Raw genomic sequence first — 18,575 nt, 5'->3', positions numbered from 1 at the left:
GTCGTCAGATTGCATGGGGTCCTTTTGTCTATCATCTTAGACAGAGGAGCTCAACACTTCCCAATTTTGGAAATCCTTTCAGAAGGGATTAGGTTCGAGGGTGAACTTGAGTACAGCCTTCCGTCCCCAGATAGATGGCCAAGCAGAGCGCACCATCTAGACATTGGAATATATATTGAGGGTATGTGTGCTTGACTTCAAGGGAAATTGGGATGATCACTTACCTCTCATAGAGTTTGCATACAACAATAGCTATCATGCAAGCATTCAAATAGCTCCTTATGAAGCTTTGTATGAGAGGAGGTGTAGATCTCCCATTGGGTGATTTGAAGTTGGTGAAGCCAAGTTGATTGGGCCTGACCTTGTTCATTAAGCCATGGAGAAGGTGCGAGTTATTTGAGAGAGGCTAAAGACAGCCCAAAGCCGCCAAAAATCTTACACCGATGTGAGGAGAAGAGACTTAAAGTTTGAGGTGGATGATTGGGTGTATTTGAAAGTGTCACCCATGAAGGGTGTCATGAGGTTTAGAAAGAAGGGGAATCTTAGTCCTCGATATATTGGTCCTTACCAGATCTTGAGGCGAATTGGGAGTGTTGCTTATGAGTTGGAGTTGCCTTCAGAGCTAGCCTCTATTCATCCGGTATTCCACGTTTCGATGTTGAAAAAGTGCTTGGGCGATCCCTCGTTGATAGTCCCTATTGATAGCATTAGAATTAAGGATATCTTGTCTTATGAAGAAGTTCCGGTCCAAATTCTTGATCGCCAAGTTCGCAAACTAAGGAACAAAGAAGTCGCCTCAGTCAAAGTCCTGTGGAGAAACCAATTTGTTGAGGAAGCCACATGGGAAGCGGAGGAAGCCATGAAATCTAAATATCCCCATCTATTCGTGCCTACCGAGGAGAATGTTGAAGGTAATGACCATTTCCTTGACTTAAATTCATTTGTGCCTTCTTGAGTCTTGATTGATAATTGATTGAGAATTTGACTGAGTTTTGATTGTGATTTGCACCCCAAGTCTATTCTTGATTTCTCGCCATTCGAGGACGAATGATCCCAAGGGGAGATAATGTAACACCCCTCAAACTTTTTCCAAAGATTCGGACCCTTCTTGTGTTCGGGAGGGGTCGAACCCGAGTATCTTGAAGTATATTCGTGAGTTAAGATGAGTCTCTAAGGGACTGAACAGTGTTAGAGGTGATGTGGGGTCACCAAGGACCCCTAGGACCGAGCTAAGTCCGAAAGATCCGTCGTGGCTAAGTTTAGGATGAGTTCGTATAAGGGTCGACTTGTAACGACCCTATCTTTTGAAGGACGTCAATCTGGGTGGCCCATGACCTATCAAATTAAAGTTCGTTGAGTCTTCTTTCCAACGCCACCAAGAACGTAAATTTTGGAGTTCGGAGTCAAAATATATAACGATCCTAAGATGAACTAGCACGGCAGGAATTTCATTCTTGGCCTGGGTTGCAACTGCTGGGGAAATGGCCTTGGCGCTGTAAGGGCACGACACGCCACTATCGCACCAGAAACATGCCTTAGTAGTTTGGTCTCTGGCGCGGTGCGCCACTACGAGGTGTGCAGGTTTTAGGCATATTCAGCCTGGCGCTGCAATGGCGCGACGCGCCACTATCGCGCCAGGTGCATTTTTAGCCTATGTTCAAAACTTTTGAGAAGGGGCAATTTGGGAATTGCCCTAAATTATATATGTATCACCCTAGACTATTTTGGGATCATTTCTTCAGCCCCCACTCTCTCTCTAAAATCCCTAGAAACCTCTTCTCTCTCCCTTTCTTCTTCTTCCTCTCTAAATCCTTCTCCAACAAGAAGAGTTCCAAGAGCTTCAAGGTTTGAGTTTTCCATTGAAGACCCAACCATAAGGTTTTCTTCAAGTATTCACTAAGGTATGTAAGGCTATCCAAAACATGGGCTAAGTCCACCCATGTGCCCTACTCTTGCTTTGAGGTTAGATGTCCATGAAAAATGTAGTTTCTTGGTACGGTTCATGTTTGAATGAGTTTTGTCCCCTATTTATTTAATGCCATATGTTTTGATGTTGTTGAGCTAAGAAATTCCTAAAACCTTTATGTTAGTATAAGTTGATGGAGATAACTTGTTATTATATTTTGTTGATCTCTTTAGCCAAGTGATTATGTTACTTAAGTCATTTTCCTTAAATGTGTATTCTACTTGAATTATTGAGTTAAAGTCATAGAGTTGTGATGAGTCTTGAGGAGATGTCATAAATCCTTACCTAAATGAGGCTTGATTGAGTTAATTGGAGGATAAAATTGACGAGTGGACAAGGTCCTAAATGAGACTTGCCATTATGACTTAAATTGAGTTAAGAATGAGGATAGAGTTGATGAGTGGGAAATGTTCCACATGAAACTAGCCGTGAGGGCTTGTTTGAGATATTTTGAGGGAGTCTTATGAGCATAGAGTCATGGGAGGAGTATCGAGCACCGAAGCGGGTAAGAGTATAGTCCATACTCGAACCCCAGAAACTATGCCGCCAACGTAGGTAGGGATGGAACCGTTAAAGTCGGATGCTTCCCATGGGATCGAACCGTTAAAGTCGGATGTTTCCCATTTTACTGTCCTGAAATGATAGGACTTGACTAATCGATGGTATCCATGATTAGGAAGGCGTTCATGCCCTGGCAAGGTATGGACGGACGTGGCAACAACGTCTAATTGTTGTACTATCACCGGCTCATAGGTGATGGTTGTCGGTTAAGAGAAACTCTCATTTAGGCCTTGATAGAGCTCCGAGTCAGTTGAGTTAAGTGGCTTATGAGTTAGTCCTGTCTAAACTATTCTTGTTGGACTTAGGACATATGAGTGAGTTGTTATGTATATAAATATGAGTTAAGATCCTGAGTTGATATTGATGCTTTCTTGATGTTGTTTCCTCCGGCCATTTTACATACTCGTACATTCCATGTACTGACGCCATTTGGCCTACATCATTTTATGATGCAGCGACAGGTACTAGAGATCATCAACCGGCGCTCCGTTGAAGATACACTTACACTCCTAGCTAGTTGGTGAGTCCTCTTAGTTCCCGGAGGATGTTGAGCCTTCTTGTACAGATTTGTTGTCATTTCTTTTATTTTGATTGTTGGTAGCCATGGACTTGTCATTGGCACCTTTTAGACTTGGATAGAGGCTTCATAGACTAGAGTGTGGGGAGGTTGAACGGTTAATTCGAGGAGTCTTATTATTTTTGTTGTTGAGTTGACGAATGCTTGGCCGTCGGCCCTCATATTGCGAATAGTATTTTATTAATTGAGTTCCCGCTAAGAGAATGTGATTGAATGAATGAGAGACTGGACCAGGTGGTTCGCTCGGAGGTCAGAAATGGCCTTCGGGTGCCGGTTACATCTAGGGTACCCTCCCGGAGCGTGGCAAGAACTTAAGTACCGAGCTCACTGTCTCCTCCTATCCCTCTAGAGTGGGATTATTCTGCTAGATCGGGGCTACCAAAGTTGATGATCCCGCTGTGGAGAGACAATCGCGACTTAAAGATGGAGAAAAAACCCAGAGCGGTATTTTTCTGCAAAAATTGTTCTTAAGACGTTAGGAGGCGACTCAGGGCGATTTTTATCATTTTTCATGGATTTCCACGCTTAAGGTAAGATTTCTACTCCCTAAACTCATCATTTGATTCCTAAGACCTATAAACTAGGATGGGTGGTCATTGTGGGAGTTTTTTGGCCTGTGGTTAATGGTGGAAATTAGCCCTAGGTGGGGTTTAGGATCATGGGTTGGTCTAAGAGGGGAATTATACTATAATTCGGCTAAGGTAGACCATTGTATTGATCCGTTGTATGTATTTGTTGTTTTAGATCAAGAACAAACGGAACGAACCCAGAAAGGGTAAGCTCTTGCATCTTAGAGTGGTTGAAGCTCGAATTCGAAGTAGGTGATGATTTTTTTTCCGTATGTATTTCATGTACTTGTTAAATTACTCCATGGTATGCATATGTGTATATGACTAGGGAATTACATCATCAAATATGTGAAATGATCTATTGTTGTCCTGTTTTATAATGAACCTGTTCTTGGAGACATAATGTTGAATACTGAATATAATTGTGGTTGTTTTGTATGTTGGGATCATGTGTCATGTTCTGACATTAAATTGGATCGAGTGTCACGTTTTGACACATATTTTAATTGGGTTTCACGTTACGACACAAATCTTGGATCAGGTGTAACGTTGCCGCATAAATTAAGTGTTTGTAGGTCCTATGAGAGGCCTCTTATGTGAAATTGCATGATATTAGGATTGACGAACTGTGAGCTTGTTGAGTACTGATTTAGAATATATATATATATATATATACTTGTCCATGATCCGCTTACTGGCTAGCCGCGTGATCCTATCAGTACACTATTTATTTTGTGTACTGATGCTATACTTACTTTGTCTTTGTGGAGTACAGGGCATATTCAGTCGGCTGCAGAGAAACCTTGCTTATAAGAGTGAGAATACTTCGAGTTCAAGGGTAAGCTAAGTCATTCAGGCTGTCGAGGACTCTCCTTTATTCTAGTCCTTCGTCCGGGACTTAGATGTTCAAATACTGGTTAACTCTTAATAATTTTCTTTTGGGGATTGAATTTTCTTTCTAGACTTGTTAGTTGTTTAGAGTTTTGATACGATTGACTTTCCGTTGCTAGGATAATTTACTTTCGCATGTTTGGGGTTGATAACTAGATATTTATGAGTTTATGAGAGCTCAGACTATGTTTTGTTGATTAAACTTGCTTCCGCATTTTTAAAATTTTGTATATCTTATGATTGTTGTTAGTTGAGTTGTTGTAATGGTTCTCCCACAGGAGGATTAGTGTGGGTGCCAGTCAAGGTGGGTCGGGGTCGTGATATTTTTATTCAAATAACGATAAAAAATAATTATAATAAAATACGAAATATTTTTAATTTTTTTTAATTGAAGTAGAATAAATATTTGCTAATAAAAAAATATTATTAGGAAAAAATATGTTCCAATAGAAAATAAATAATATATTTATTTAAAAAATGGCATTTTTGACTCATTTATAAGGGTATTTCTGGACCAAAGTACTGACGGCATGAGCATTTTTGGGCCAAACTATAAATGAAGAACATTTTTGTTTATGGAAAACTTACATAGATATAATATATTAAAAAATTATTTACCATTTATAGTAATAACATTTTCATTTTCAATGAGCATTTATAATACATTTATAATACATATTACAAAAAGCAATTATAAAACACCTATAATACAAATTTTATTGATAGGTAATACATGTATCACACACTTTAATACAATTATAATATACTGTGTTGAGTTTTTACCAAGCAAATATAATATATTTTAAAAAACGCTTATAATACATGCATAATTCACTTTTAATACATAGTACAGATTTATCATAGTATTGTTATGTAATGCTATAAATGGTAATGAATAAAAAAATTTGCTAAAATCAGTAATTATTTATTAAAAATACTCTTTTAAATAATTTTTTTTATTCATTTCAGATAGTTTAAGGACATTTTTTACCCTTTTTCCACTTTATTTGCGGTAAGGGAGTAACCATCTCAAATGGAAAAGGATAAAAAAATTCTCGTGCAAAGTTGAATAAAATTCTCCTATCTTAATAACTTGATTCAAAAATATTTTTGGTTGTCAAAATTTTAGTTCTAAAATGCCCCTATATTGGTCTAAATATGTTTATATTATAACTTTTAGGTGAAAAAATCTCTTGTTTTTGATAAATATATTTATTGATTTTACTTTTTAAACACATTAGTTTCATTATAAAACATTATGTTTAAAGAAATCTTTTTTGTTTTTCAAAAAATCTCTTTAACTAATATAAAATGGAAAGTAAACTTTTTTCTTTTTAATCTCCTTCCATCAATTAAAATAGAATTACCCCATATACTTTTTCAACTTATAATTAATTAATATATATATCATAGTAAGTCTATCATTAATTTTTATTTAAATAATAATTAAAAAATTATAATAAAATAAAAAATATTTTATTTCTCAATCTTTTTCAAATTGAAATAGGATAAAAATTTGGTGATATATTCTTTAATTTAAAATTGATACGAAAAGGGGTCAACAATAATACCATCGATGTTATTTTAAAGATGTTTGTGATATGAATCAATATAATAAATATTTGTGTTTTATAGCATTATGATTAGTATATCTTATTTTTAAAACCAATGATCACATCAGCAAATGCTTATCATTCTTCAATTATGGAAATATTGAGAAACAATTTTTTTTTCTTATTTTATTAGGAAACTGAATTTTATCGTTATCAAAATGAATGTTTTTTGATGGATTAATATTTTTATTAGAAAAAAATGTGTTTTGAAAAAAAAAAACAATATATATATGAAAATTGATGATGAGTTACAATATTTTTATTACAAAAAATATGTGTTAAAAAGGAAAAAGAAACACTACGTTTCTTAGAAAAAGGGCATTTTTGATTCAAAAGTAGCAATAGATGCATTTTTAGACTAAAGTATTGACACGGAAAATATTTTTGAACCAAACTATTAACGGCGAATATTTTTATTCAATTTATCATAGTTTAAGGGATTTGTTTTTTACCCTTTTTTGTATATTAGAAATAGGATGACTTAAATTATTAATTTATAATATTAATGGGATAATATATTTATATAAAAATCTTCTAAAAATATATTATCTTATTATCTTATCGAATTGAGTGATGTTTTAATTGGCCCAAGTCGTGAGCGTAAGAAAATATTATATTAGAGAGATTACTAATGGTGTTTGAGATATTTTTTAAGTGTATCAAAATTTGGAAATAAGTCTTGGTTATTATCATGATAAGAAAGTTGTACCTAACAATTTAAAATTATCACCATTTATCAAAATTTTGCTATGTTATTATAGCACTAAATTTATTTTTGCAAATCTTTTTTAAACGGAATTCAAATTTTAAATAGTGACACTCAAAGATCTTATATATGCAAATTTTCAAATAATTAAATTATGGGATTGTGCTAATAAAAAATTTTAATAGCTCAATTAATTAATTAGTTAAATTTTAGTGAAAGCTTAATTTCCCACATTATATTTCTTCATTCATTTTTTTTCCCTACCCCATTTTCTTTTTCTTTTTAACAAAAAAAAAATAAAGAAATCTAGTATATATACTCATATTTAGTGTTTTTGGGCGTTAAAATTTTTCTTTTACTTGCTTTAGGCTTCAGCGGCACTGATCTCCGCCTCCGTACGACAGTAACCCCATTCAAACCGCCAACGTTTCCTCCATTATTTTACTTCTTCACAGCCAAATAAAATTCATAGCGGCTGTCTGATTCACCGGGAGTGACGCCGCCATGCCTTGAAGCGCCGATTTAACTCCGTAATCATCAGCCATAACTCACACCCCCAAACTGCTTGTACAATTTAGTTCGTTCGAGATTCTCCGACGGGGTCCTGTTCGAGTCCAGTTCGTGTAATCAGCTATGGAGGTTCGTATTTCGTCAGCTCTTTGAGGTTTTTGTTATTGATTTGATTATTTAATTTTGGAATTAGCTTAATGGATATTGAAATGTGATTTTGTTCTCTGTTTCGTCCCTGAGACTTATTTGGGTTGATGTTAAAGTGGAGAAAATCGGAAGTGGTGTTTTAGATTTGATTCATCAAAATATGAAAGAGTTAGGGCATGAAAATTGTGAGTATTTTTAAAAAGTGTTTTTTACTTTCAAAGTGAAAATTGATATGTAAAAAATTAAAGTTGTGATTGATTGTTTTTATTTTAAAAATAATTTAAAGTAAAAATAGATTTTTAATATTTATTTGAAAAACCTGAAAATTTCAAAATTCAACTTGAAATTTGAATTTTGAAATTTTCAAAAATTTTAGGGTCAGGCAATAACTGTAACCCATTTTTTTTTATCCATCTGATTCACTTTGTGTAAAGCTTAGGCAAAGGTGGACAATGATCTATTATGTCACTTGTATAAATTAATATAGAAAAAGAATGATTTTTTTAGTTTTTTTGGTGTAGAAATGAAAAAAATTATTGTAAAAATAAAATTTCTTATACAAAGGATATATGAATAAAAATTAAATTTGTAAAAGTGAAAAAGGCCAAATATATTTTTTGAAGTATTAAAATGAGTTATTCTTACTTTTCATTATATTTTTAGCTCAAAAATATTTTTCAACCAGTAACATAGTTTAAAACTACCCTTCTTTTTAATGATCGTTCAAAAACAAGAAAAAATGGATCAATTTTGTTTAAATCTTTTTCGGGAGGAAAAAAATGGATCAATTTTGTTTAATTATTTTTCAGGAGGAGTTGGAGGTGGGAATAGAGGGTTTGAATGTGTGAGACATATAATATTATATAAGATAATATTTAGTACAAATACTTTCCATTTTAACAAATAAAAATGAAAGACTTATAACTTTTTTTTATTCCTTATACATTAGGTACGTGGTTGAATGTGTGTGACATGTAATAATAATATATTATCTTGTAGTACAAGTACTTTCCATTTTAGCAAATAAAAATGATAGACTTATAACTTTTTTTTTAATTCCTTATACCTTAGGTATGAGCTTTTATTTCTGAATATAATATCACGTATTTTTTCATACATAATTATTTCAAAATTGTTTTTCTACATTAATAATAATGAATTTATTATACTAACTCTAAGAATGATATGATAAACAAAAGCAAATTAAATTATCTCTTGGTACATTTTTCCTTAAATAATTGGGATAGAGAAAGGAGAAACGAGAGATTAGATTAAGGTGGAGAATCGAATCCTCAACAAAAAGATGAAAGTTCATGTTGCTAAATAACTGAGCCACATATTATTTATATACTATTTATACAATATTGATATATTATATACATGTGTCCATTTTGTTGAATTTTTTTGTCATATATATATAAATTTATATATATAATATAATTATGTATCAAAAATATATATACACCTATACAAGAAGCACAATTTCCCCCCATAATATGCAATGCTGAGAAGCGTATATAGGCACTTCTCCAAACCAAAAAAAAAAAGGGAAAAAGAAGAAAAAAAAAAGGAACGAGCTTTGTTCACTTTCTGCTTTCGTTTTGAATGGTGAGCTCAATGTCTCATGCGAATTGTCAATTTTATAATCTTATTTATTTAAATTTAGTAGGTATGCTATGATAAAGACTCTTCTTGATTTAATTATTTATTTTGTGTTGGAATAGTTTCCTTTTGTTGTTATATTTGACTTGTTTCACAACACTAATAGTAATTACGATTCTTATCGATTATCATAATTATTTATTTTTTGATTCTCATTCCTAATTTTCTGCAGGGTCAAACATTCATCTTTCTGATTTGTATTACTCCATTTCTTCTTGAAAGAAGTCTTGCTGGTATTTTTGATGTAACGCGTTATGGCGCTTCTGGAGATGGAGTGCACGATGACACTCAAGTAATACATATTATTTCAAGTGCTCATATGTTTGAAAAATACTGTTACGTGTGTGAGCATAATGGACCCTTTAAACAAATTATTTATCACTCCATATCCCTTTCCTAAATAATTTCTTTTTAAATCTTACGGAAAATACTCCATCATAGCGAATACTAATACTTCATTGTGAACACGAACACTTCATCAAGAATACTAGTAAGGAATTCACATAGCTTGAGGCGTGCTTCTGTCACTGTCCTTAAGGATATTTCACCCGGTATGGGTGTATCCTCTAGTATAAAACTAGGAGCTAGAAACTAACAAAAATTCTACAAAGTAAAACACAACACAACTATAATATAGTTTAGGAAGAAGAATATGTATGATTTTCCTTGTCTCTCTCAAAGACCTTGAAAATTTATGTATTTATAGAGAAATAATCATCTTTCAACTCCCTTCATGATCGAACGTTCTAATTTGTAAAATAACGTTCAAATCCAACATTGAAGAATAAATCAATGTGATTAAGTTGTAGAATAAATTATAGGTTATAAAAGACTAATTAAGAGGTTTGACCGACTTAAGAATCATTTAAAAGGTATTAAAGGAAATTAATCATGATTAGTAAATGATAAATAATATATTATAATTTCTTTTTGAGATATAAAATAATATTTTTCCAACAATTTCCTACATATCTCAAAAATAATATAATATACGTAATAAGAAGTTTTGTTGGGTTTTCACATATGAGTATAATGCATCGTATTTAGTGTCCGTAGACTATAAACCAGACTTAGATAAAGCAAGATTAAACTTAGAGAACCATTGGTGAAGTTTAGAACTTCTATGAACCAATAATTCTTTTGTAAGGTTAGTGTCTTATTCTATCACATTGTATTCGCACAATCTTTATCGTTATCACGGTTTTGCGCTAAGAGGCCATGCTCGTGTCCTGGTATTCATGAGTGCTCTAGAAATCTGTCACAATTTCATAAAAGCAGCACCACCTCACACTCATATAGGTCCGATCATCAAGTGTATTCTGCAAAGCAATCCACCACCTATAAATGATATGATTTGGATTAAGAGTTTAATTCAATCCTCACTTTGCCTTGCAGATTGTTGCACTATATTCACACATTATAGGAGGGGCATAATTTTATAGTGCTTACTTGACCAACTAATGACTTGTTATTATCCATATGAACCTAATTCATGGGATCTCCAATCACATAGGTTGGTTTACCATCATTGTTGATCTTCTCAAATGACAAAAGAAGTCTCACTCCCCTCGATGTTTCTTTTAGTCCGTGAATTGATCAGATTCACCTTTGACTACACATAATTTATGTAAATACTTTAATCTCATATCTGCTACTTTATCACATCATGTCTCAAACACGTGTATCTAATTTTACCACAGGAAATATTGGTTTCATTCCAATTGGAATACACATTAAGGAGTCGTTTGGTGTGATGGATAAAAGGGGTTAATTCCTGGATAATTTTAAGTGCCCTTTAATTCCTCATTTAGTTGCAAAGGATGGAATAACTTATCTCAAGATTAACAATTAGTACTAGGATAAGTTATCCCTTCATGAGGATGGAATAGTAATCTCAGGATAACTTATCCTGGGATAAGGTATATTAAATAACTAAAATACCCCCTTAAACTCTCTTTGATACACCACTTTTTACATTAATATATATTAACATAATTTTTAACAACATTTATAATAACATTCACAAACTAATTCGTTGTTTTTATGATAATATATTTTTCTATTAAAAAAATTACATTTATACATAAAATTTCTATTAATGAATAAATAATAAGTTGAATTTATTTTTCTAATTCTTATGTTTATTTATATTTTGATTTCTCTTTAAATATTCACTTCACTACTAAATTACATATTTTAATTAAATAGTTTATTATTCACTTAAAAAATTATATTTTATATATCAATTAAAATGTAAATAACTTTAAAATGTAGATAATTTTAATAATAAAATTTATTTTACTTTAATAAGCTTAAAATGATAATTTTATTTTTAAACTAAATAAGATGAAAGTTTTATTTTTAAGCTAAACAAGATGAAAGTTTTATTTTTAAGCTAAATAAGATGAGAATTTTAATTTTAAGCTGAATAAGATAGAAGTTTTATTTTTAAGATAAATAAGATTAAAGTTTAATTTTAAAAACATACGACACAATTATGAAAATGCATACATAAAAATATTTTAGTTAAATAAGATGAAAATTTTATTTTTAAGAATGAATAACTAAAAGCTTGTTAAGTACATGAAAAAAAATGAAATAAGGTGGAGGGTATTTTTGTAAATAAATAACTTATTCTTAGATTTATGCACTGAATATAATTTTGAATATGACAAATTAAACAAGCAATAAAAACTATTCTCATCATAACTAATTCCATCATAATTTATCCCAGCATAACTTATCCATCATAACCAATCCATCATAACTTGTATCCCAACCAAACGACCCCTAAGGGTTGTCTTAACCACTTAGTCTCATCACCAATCAACTCCACAATCACTAACTCTATTTTAAGATTCACATTGCATCATTGTACCCTTCTAGTATAGCACAATATTCAATTTATTTGGTACTATATACTTGTGGTACCTCTCATGTATCACCAATGACTTCTTTTCAAAATAATACATCAAAAAACATCATTTTCAACAACAAAAACATGAGAAAATTATTACTTTTAAAAACTCAATAATACTTTATTTATTTTATCAATTCTAACGTTGCATTTAGTCACATCACAACTTATTACCACAAATTTATATATGCAATATTTATTAGCATACAATCAACATAATCATAACAGGTCACTCCTACACTTTCAAATATTTCATAATAAAGAAATAACTTTCTCACAGTTAATAAAATTTCAATTTTATATATAACAACACATACATATTTATGTATATTAAAAATAAATCAACAACTTCACATTAATTTCTCAATAAAACTACATCCAATTATCTAGAGAAATTATCTTCAAATGTGACACAATAATATTTGTCACTTCTAATAATTATTTATTCAAAAGTTGACATTGAAGTGCTAATTAATCAAATGGCAAAAACCGTTTTCACCAAGTTAATGGTCATTCAATCACCTTAAATTCAAATAATGATTTGATCATTAAGACTTTATAATTATTATTGAAAATCTGACTTTACTATTGAAAATCTGACTATTTTAAACAATAAGACCAATATGAATTTGAATTGACTAATTATTAAGAACTTATTAGATATTCAACTTATTATTATTTTTAACATAAGAAAATCTAATCATCTTGCATTTATTTAATATATAAGAAAAACACTAACATATCCAAAGCCGACGTTCCAAGACTCATATAAATCCATCAAATTAAAATAACTATTAACATTTTTCGTCTATCAAAAAAAAAAACTATGAATTACAAACAAAAATATGGCTATTAACTCATCCACATAACAACATTTGTTAACATATTATCAAATTCACTAAAACCTTCATTCAATGTTTTCTCATAATTCCACAAGAGTCAAGTTGCATGAATATTAAATTTATATATCACCTCAAATAATGCCAATATCTCCATATGTGAGTTATAGAACTTTTATCATTCTAAGAACTTGAGTAGTTCTAGAATCACCAACATATATAAATATTTTTCTTCTTCTTCAATTTGGGTATAGAACACAAAAATTTTAGTTAGCACAAATATGCTCAACAACACCAAAGTCTAACATCCAATTACTCACATTGGCCATAATATTCACTTGAGAAATGACCACAATAATTTATATCATCCGCTTATCAAATTTAATTTTGAATTAGCGGAATTATGATTTCTCTGAATCTTCTTCTACATTGAGGGGTATGATTTAAATATAGACGTATAATTATATCACGTACCTTATTAACACGAATACAAATATCCGATTACCTTTCATAATAATAACTTTTGTAGTATATTTCTCTCAAAATCCGTAACACCTCTTGTAAATTAGAATTCTCAAAGGTACCAACAAAGTGGCAATTAGTTCACCACACAGAGAAAATAACAAGAGCACTATTGGACTACAAGCATTCTCATCTGTAGATAAATTCCATCATTCTCCAATTAAGTTAGATATCAACAATATTAAAATTGTGAGCCAAAGTAAAAAGAAACAAACCAAAAAGAATCATAAGAAAGACTATGACTTTTCCTTCCCTCGAACTTTTGAAGGTTAATTTAAAAACAATGTTATCATTTTCAAAAAATCAAGAATTATCAACTTATCTCTGTATCCAGTCATTTTGGTCTTCTTTGTAGTTAGTAGTATTTTTCGTAAGAATAGAGTATGAAAATATCCTTAAGATTATATTGTTGGAAATCTTACGGAAAATACTCTATCATAGCGAATACTAACACTTCATCATGAACATGAACACTAGTAAGGAATTCACATAGTTTGAGGCGTGCTTCTGTCACTGTTCTTAAGGATATTTCACCTGGTATGAGAGTATCCCCTAGAATTCAACAAGGGGATACATCAAACTCTTCTAATATAAACTAAGAGCCTCAAAACTAACAAATATTCTACAAAATAAAACCCAGCACAACTATAATATAGTTTTGGAAGAAGAATATGTATGATTTTCCTTGTCTCTCTCAAAGACCTTGAAAATATATGTATTTATAGAGAAATAATAATCATCTTTCAACTCCCTTAATGATCGAACGTTCTAATTTGTAAAATAACGTTCAAATCCAGCATCCAAGAATAAATCAATGTCATTAAGTTGTAGAATAAATTATAGGTTACAAAAGACTAATTAAGAGGTTTAACCGACTTAAGAATCATTTAAAAGGTATTAAAGGAAATTAATCATGATTAGTAAATGATAAATAATATATTATAATTTCTTTTTGAGATATAAAATAATATTTTTCCAACACTTTATATTCCTCTTCGGCCAAACTAATTTCTCCTATACCTTCTTTAATTATTTTTAAATTTGCGCACTGACATCAATGTCCACCCTACATGATACTGATATGGTATCATATATCGATGGAGTATTACAGATGATTAAGCTCAGTCGTATATGATATCAATATGGTATCAACATACCGACGGAGTATCACAAAGACTATATTTACTAATTAGTTTAACAAATAAGATTGTGATTTTAATAATTTTCTCTTAATTGTTTTATTTTTATTTCTTAAAAAAGAGGTCAATCCTATATGACATCGATAAGGTATCAATATATTGTTATGGTACCATTGAGGATTTTAAAAGTGTCTCATTAAGGATTTTCAATATCATTATAATATACAAATATACTGTGATAGTATCATTCATGTAATATCGAATTACTTAGAAAAATCTTTATGATACCATCACAGTATATATATGATATCATGCTATTATATATGATATTATGTGATGACATCATTGATATTCGCATACTGTGATAGTATCATACATGATTTGAGGAGTGATACTAATTATATGAAACGATCCTTAATGATACCATGTCAATATATGATGGTTTAATGGAGATGTAGCTGAAGGATTGAAGTAGACATCAATGATACCATGACAGTATATAGATATACTGTGGTAGTATCATTAAGGACTGAAGCAGCCTCAATGATACCATGTCAGTATATTGATACTGCGACTATATCTTGTTCGCGAATCTCATACTTTGGGGGTATGAATTGTAAATGAGTATTTATTTGTAATTATTTTGCTTTTAATTGATATGAGCTTACTTTTCCCTAAATGAAATGAGTTTAAAGCTTAGTTTTCCCTAAGTGAAATGAGTTTAACTTTTATACTCTAATAGTGTGAAGAATTATTACACAATCAAGTCATCTTTAAGATATTTGCCAATAACCTTCCATAAAAATTGATATTTGTGATCTTGCAAATTAGACATGCTATTGAAAGTCTAAACGTGACCTGATATATAATTTAATTATTTTTAAAAATTATCGATGTATATATGTTGTACATCTTGAAAAATGTGTATCATCTAGATTTATGTACATATACGGTATATGCATATTCATACAAAAAAAGATGTTATTTAGTTATTTTCAAGAATGAAATGATCTTTTACTTTGATTGAGGACGCCTCCTTTTCCCTGGGGAAGGCGATTAAATCATGCTAGAAAGGGAAGAAAATTGCTCATCAAAAGTTTTCATGATTCTAATTTCTAGGCATTCAAACAAGCTTGGAGAGCTGCGTGTAGTGATGAAAATCCATCAATACTTATACCAAGTGGAAGATCATTTCTAGTAGGTCCCATTACATTCCAAGGGCCTTGTAAGTCCACCAATATTCATCTACAAGTAAGTAATTAAGAATAAAATGGTTCCTGATTATATGAATGGAAGATGTATTACAAGTTTGGGCTGATCATGGGTTTGCAGTTATCAGGATCCATTGTAGCACCCAAGGATCCAAAGGCATGGACAGGTTGTGAAAATGTATGTTGGATTTATTTTACAGGAGTTGCTGGTCTTTTTATCAATGGTTCTGGTACTATTAATGGCAATGGGCAGCGATGGTGGAATACTCCAAGCCGTACCAGGGTGCGTTAGACAAGCTAAAACAATTTCTCAAATGTGATTTTTAATTAAAAGGAATTCAAACCGTGTTCATAAATATTACTTACATGTAAGCTTACTTGTTTCAGGTGAATGGGACTTGCACTAAGCCAACGGTATGGAGTACATATTGTTAAAACCAATTTAGTCTATATGCTATCTATCCTTTAATATAATTTAATTTATTACTTGAGTCTTGTTCTTTTTGCACATATATTCCTTTACAAGATTACAAAGAAATCTTTTTGTAGGTTGTCCAATTTAATTACTGTAATGGACTTCGATTAAATGGAATAAAGCTAGTGAATAGTTCGAGGGACCATATAATTCTCACTTACAGCAAGGGAGTAACCATCTCAAATATTCATATAAGTGCACCAAAGTATAGTCGCAATACTGATGGTATCGATATCTTTTTCTCTAGCCAGCTTCAAATTCAAGACTCCATTATTCAAACAGGTACTTAATTCTCATTTTCTTCCTACTTCCTAAAATGGTTATCATCTTTATCGATTACAAAAAATGATTTGCTGAATTATTATTTTTTAAATGCAAATTATAATCACGTTTGCTAAAATAAATTCTTTTTTTTTTGAAAATCAAACTAGAATTGTTTTTGAGAAATTAAAAAGCAGTCCAAAGATAATTTTTCATAATTGCTATTCACGCATAATTTGGAATTTACTTATGTGAGTATTGATTTTATAATATAACCAAAATTTATCAGAATATCTTATTGAGATAAGCAGAATTTCACATTATCCTTAATTCATACTATATTCTTAAGTATTTTTATTCTTGACTTTACCTACAGATCAATAATAGTTTCACAATATTTTTAGCTTTAAGTTTTAAATTGATTAATGACCTATTAACTTCTAAGATTATTAATGTTGAAATAACTATTTTATATTAGTTGCATATAATGTTTAATTTTCTTACGCCAAAATTAATCAACTCACAAAAACAAATAAATAAATAACAAGCAGGTGATGACTGCATCGGCATAAATACTGGGTGCTCTGATATCAATATTACTGGTATTACATGTGGACCAGGCCACGGTATAAGGTAGATACCAGATAGTGAACTTTACTTCTATTACATCTCAACATTGTTTTTACTATAAATAGGAAATTCAATTAATTAGGCGTAGAATAACTAACACAATTTTGTAATTTGTATGCAGTATCGGAAGTTTAGGTCCAAATAACACATTTGCTAATGTGGAAAACGTCTACGTAACAAATTGCCACCTAGAGGAAACCCAAAACGGTGTTAGAATTAAGTCATGGCAGGTAACAAAAAGTATCAAATTTATATATTTTATATATGTTAATGGGGTAAAAGATTTTTAAATAATTGTATGCGTATACTATTTTTTTCTAAAATATCTCTTTCATGTGTTCATATATAGGGTGGTTCTGGATATGCTAGGTCTATACATTTTGAGAACATTAACCTCAAAAATGTGGAAAATCCAATCATTATTGATCAGAATTATTGCAATGGTGGTCATTCATGTCAACCTCAGGTGCAAAAAATTAAATCTATCAATTTTATTTTTTTAATTTTCTAAAGAAGACTTTGAAATCTGAAAGTTATTTTTTGTTTAAAAAAAATGTTTGAACAGATAAGCGCAGTCAAAGTGAGCAATATAACATACAAGAAAATATTTGGAACTACAAGCAGTAAGCTAGCAATAAATATGAATTGCAGTAATAGCACGGCTTGCACCAATGTTGAGTTGGAGAATATCTACATAACTCCAGTTGTGTCTGGAGAAAAGATTTTTGCTCTTTGTAATAATGTCAAAGGAAAAGCCTCTTCAAACTCACCTCCTGTATCTTGCTTGTCACAAGAATAATTATATACAGAACATATTCCATTCATCTAGTAGTATAGCCATTTTTGAAAATTGGTAATTGAATTTGGCAAAAAACGTAACTAGTGATTGGATGGTCACAATGCTACTATAAGGATACTATTAGACGCATGAAGTAAAACATGATTTACAATTATATTTAGTAGAATTACTGTATCAACCGGACCATTTATCAATATTTGTGTTTCAAATTATGTTTTGAGCATGTTGATTTATGAATTGTTATTAATGTTTGTGATTTAGTTTGTTTAAATTGTCTAACATGAGACCCGAGTGGTTCACACATGTTTGGAGACTGATTACAGTTTGAGAAACTGCATCAACAAGTTTATCGGTGTGCGCACTAACGATTGCAAAGCCAAGGCCGCGATAAGAGGAGAAATTGGTCAGCAAAAATTGATAAAATTTGTGGATTGGTACAACCACTGTTTTAAGAATAATTGAGTATTATTTGCTATCATTATAAATTCGATCCTAACTAAAATAACCATTTTTTAATGACCCTGACACCCCAGGCCTTAATATTAATATAAAATATCAAAAATACAAAAGAGGGGGACAT

At 31.0% G+C, this 18,575-nt stretch overlaps 1 protein-coding gene across 2 annotated transcripts; it reads left to right on the top strand.

Moving 5' to 3' along the window:
• The first annotated feature begins 7,162 nt into the window (after window positions 1-7,162).
• Window positions 7,163-18,020, top strand: LOC129889145 (probable polygalacturonase At3g15720). 2 transcript variants are annotated; one of them, XM_055964328.1, is made up of 10 exons: window positions 7,163-7,522; window positions 9,375-9,494; window positions 15,739-15,870; window positions 15,952-16,113; window positions 16,218-16,244; window positions 16,380-16,587; window positions 17,118-17,199; window positions 17,318-17,426; window positions 17,546-17,662; window positions 17,762-18,020. In XM_055964328.1, the coding sequence occupies exons 1-10, from the start codon at window positions 7,517-7,519 to the stop codon at window positions 17,993-17,995; spliced, it is 1,197 nt and encodes a 398-aa protein (XP_055820303.1). In that variant the 5' UTR covers window positions 7,163-7,516; the 3' UTR covers window positions 17,996-18,020. The 2 variants fall into 2 exon arrangements, with proteins under 2 accessions (XP_055820303.1, XP_055820302.1); XM_055964327.1 differs by lacking the exon at window positions 7,163-7,522 and adding an exon at window positions 7,548-7,725.
• The last annotated feature ends 555 nt before the right edge of the window (window positions 18,021-18,575 follow it).

Source organism: Solanum dulcamara, chromosome 5 (assembly GCF_947179165.1).
Source record: "Solanum dulcamara chromosome 5, daSolDulc1.2, whole genome shotgun sequence".
In the NCBI taxonomy this organism is placed as follows: domain Eukaryota; kingdom Viridiplantae; phylum Streptophyta; class Magnoliopsida; order Solanales; family Solanaceae; genus Solanum; species Solanum dulcamara.
Note: the sequence above shows the minus strand (reverse complement) of the source record. Positions and strands in the feature narration are given on the sequence as shown.